Source organism: Eurypyga helias, unplaced genomic scaffold (genome assembly GCF_000690775.1).
Source record: "Eurypyga helias isolate BGI_N326 unplaced genomic scaffold, ASM69077v1 scaffold45783, whole genome shotgun sequence".
In the NCBI taxonomy this organism is placed as follows: Eukaryota; Metazoa; Chordata; class Aves; order Eurypygiformes; family Eurypygidae; genus Eurypyga; species Eurypyga helias.
Window position 1 is genome coordinate 3,824 of NW_010241426.1, and position 737 is coordinate 4,560.

Below are 737 nucleotides of genomic sequence, written 5' to 3' on the forward strand. Positions count from 1 at the left end.
CCAAGCAACAGTTTCTTCAGCCTGCGGGAAGGCTTGGCCATGCTGGCGGAGCTGGTGAGCAGCACTGGGCAGGCGGGGAGGCACCAGCGGTGCTGCTGGGGCTTGAGGGAGCAAGGGGTGCCAGGAGGTCCCCCCAGCAGCAGGGACCTTTTCCCTCCTCTCTGCCCACAGGGTCTGGAGAGCTCATGGGAGCGCCACTGGGCCAACTGCGCCCAGCTGTGCCAGGGCCTGCGCGACCTGGGGCTCGAGCTCTTCGTCAAGGAGGAGGTGGGTGTGGGGTGACCCCACCACCATTGTGTGGGGACAGCATAAGGACATGGCCCTGTGGGGCTGGAGACGTGCCTGGGCAGGCTTTGACAGTGGAGAAAACCCCATGCATCCCAGCAATGCTCTCTCTCCTGGCAGGCTGCCGGGCTCACAGGGCACAGGCTAGGAGCCGCAGGTGTAATCTGACTTCTCTCTTCTCCAGAAGGCGAGGCTTCCCACCATCACCACCGTCAGGGTCCCTGAGGGCTACGACTGGAAGGAGATCACATCCTTTCTCATGGATAACCACGCCATCGAGATTGCCGGGGGCCTGGGACCCTCTGTGGGGAAGGTGGGCAGCGTCCTTCCCTCCCGCTGACCACAGCCAGGCCTTGAACCCAACCCGGCTGTGAGCACATCCATCAGCAGCATTCCCCACAATTAACTGGTGCTCTCCGGCTGCAAACAGCCAACACACGGCTGGATGCATC

The 737-nt window shown here is 63.1% G+C and overlaps 1 protein-coding gene across 1 annotated transcript in view; it reads left to right on the forward strand.

Moving 5' to 3' along the window:
- The window catches only part of AGXT (alanine-glyoxylate aminotransferase), a gene marked incomplete at both ends in the record, with an annotated part of 2,858 nt that extends 2,260 nt beyond the window's left edge, over positions 1-598 (forward strand). Inside the window, 3 exons of the mRNA XM_010148740.1 lie at positions 1-54; positions 172-267; positions 470-598. The exon at positions 1-54 is cut by the window's left edge and continues 31 nt beyond it. Of these exons, the coding sequence (XP_010147042.1) occupies positions 1-54; positions 172-267; positions 470-598 (279 nt within the window). The remainder of the gene's footprint in view (positions 55-171; positions 268-469) is intronic.
- Positions 599-737: the final 139 nt, after the last annotated feature.